This window comes from Corylus avellana, chromosome ca3 (genome assembly GCF_901000735.1).
Source record: "Corylus avellana chromosome ca3, CavTom2PMs-1.0".
NCBI classification, from domain to species: domain Eukaryota; kingdom Viridiplantae; phylum Streptophyta; class Magnoliopsida; order Fagales; family Betulaceae; genus Corylus; species Corylus avellana.
The window spans coordinates 27,525,246-27,527,185 of record NC_081543.1 but is presented as its reverse complement, the minus strand read 5'-3'; the positions used below and the strand labels follow the sequence as shown (position 1 = coordinate 27,527,185).

Below are 1,940 nucleotides of genomic sequence, written 5' to 3'. Positions count from 1 at the left end.
TTGATTTTTATGTCAATTATGGAGTAAGTGGGTGACATGATATGCACTTTCATGGTAAGCATTCAAACCAAGGCGCCTTTTGCATGTTTTGCAAGTAATAGTATCTTCCTTTGTCCTTTAGGAGACCCTTTACCCACCCAAAGGGCCCGACTTTCACAACATTTTAAAACTATGCAATAAAAGGTTTAAAAAAGAACACATTTATAAAGGGGGGCTGCACTTTATTTTTTTTTATTTTTATTTTTTATAACACATTTTCAGAATGAATATGTATAGAAGACTGCTCTTTGCAAAATACACTGAAAAGTATCTATGTATACCTAAACAGACATGCCCAAAACGTTTGTTAATCATAGTTGACCCAATGCAACCAATCACTTCCTAGGTTATTTAGCTAGTGACACTTTCACTATTCAAGAAACCCAATTAAACAACAAAAAGGCTACGTATATAGCCAATTAAATTACTAGAATAATAAAAATATATATTAATTGATCACCATGCTTAGTTTCTATCCATTAAGGATGGTGGAGTATATAAACAAGCTCTCAGACAGGTTTCTGTACCATTATTCCAAACTTTTTTTTTTTTTTTTTTTTTCCAAGTATCTTCCTTTTGATCAATGGCGAAAGTGTACCCTCAAGTACCAAGTTTTTCTCCCCACATGACTTCAAAGAGAGAATCATTTACTGTATGGATGAAATCTCTTGTTTATCAGACAAATGGGTGCACTGTTTACAACACAAATGGTGATATAGTTTATCGTGTCGACAACTACGACAAGAAAGGTAGCAATGAAGTTCATCTCATGGATCTCCAAGGCAAAGTTCTTTTTACTATACGACGGAAGGTATATTAATTGCTTACTGAATTTTCAACTAATTTGCTCAGAAAAAAAAAAAAAATGAAGACTTAATTAAAAGTAAATTTGGTTCTTGTTTTTTGTAATTATTTTGCAGAAACTTCTAGCTTTTGGAGGGTGGGATGGATATAGATGCAGCGATTCTTATATAAACGAAAAGAAGCCATGGTTTCAAGTTAAGAAGTGCTATAGAATATTGCTCAAGGGAGACTTAGGTTTCCAAGTTACTGTCGGCTGTGACAAGTTCTGGATAGTTCGTTTGGCTGGAAAAACAGCATTTAGAATAGTGAATATTGATGGAGATATTGTTGCAGAGGTGAGTAGCTTTCTTAATTTGTAGATATTAAGGTTGTTTGGTGGGGGTTCAGTATACTGATATACAACTGTCATACAACTGTCATAGGATTGGGATGACGTAACTTTTATATGGCAGTCATATATATAACGGTTAGTTGTTATTGTTCTAGTTTTGAAATTAAGGTTATGTGAATGAGATTAAAGGTTGCTTACATGTTTTTGTTCTTGTGTTTGGATTTGTGGATGCAGGCAAAACCAAAGCAGGCATCTTCTGGGGTACTGTTGGGCGATGATGTTTTGGCTTTGGTGGTGGAGCCTCATATGGATCATTCCCTTATGATGGCTCTATTGATTGTCTATGGACTGATTCGACGTAGAATGTGAAATGATTGAGTTTTGCTTCTGATCGAGTCTTCTGATTCAATTTTGCTTCTCCTCACTGTTTTATTATATATATATATATATATATATATATATATATATATATATATTCTTGTAGAGAAAGTTCTGTTTGTATTAGCTAGGTTTTTTTTTTTAGATGTTAAGAGAGAGTAGATATATATGGAAATGGAAGAAGGAAAGAGAGACAATATTCTATTCATTCATTATATAAAAGCCAGGCATGCAGTAATATATAGCCTTTCAGTGTCTTCAGTCTTTTTTTCAGTTAATTGCGTTAGTATTATCGATTCAACTTTTAAAATTGCGGTTCCGTCTATGAAATTATATATGCAATGTTTAAAATGCACTGCTTACCCGTCATTTTGTTTACTTAATTAAC

At 33.1% G+C, this 1,940-nt stretch overlaps 1 protein-coding gene across 1 annotated transcript; it reads left to right on the top strand.

Moving 5' to 3' along the window:
- The first annotated feature begins 622 nt into the window (after positions 1-622).
- Positions 623-1,543, top strand: LOC132176725 (protein LURP-one-related 4-like). The gene is made up of 3 exons (XM_059589009.1): positions 623-850; positions 960-1,178; positions 1,409-1,543. The coding sequence occupies exons 1-3, from the start codon at positions 623-625 to the stop codon at positions 1,541-1,543; spliced, it is 582 nt and encodes a 193-aa protein (XP_059444992.1).
- Positions 1,544-1,940: the final 397 nt, after the last annotated feature.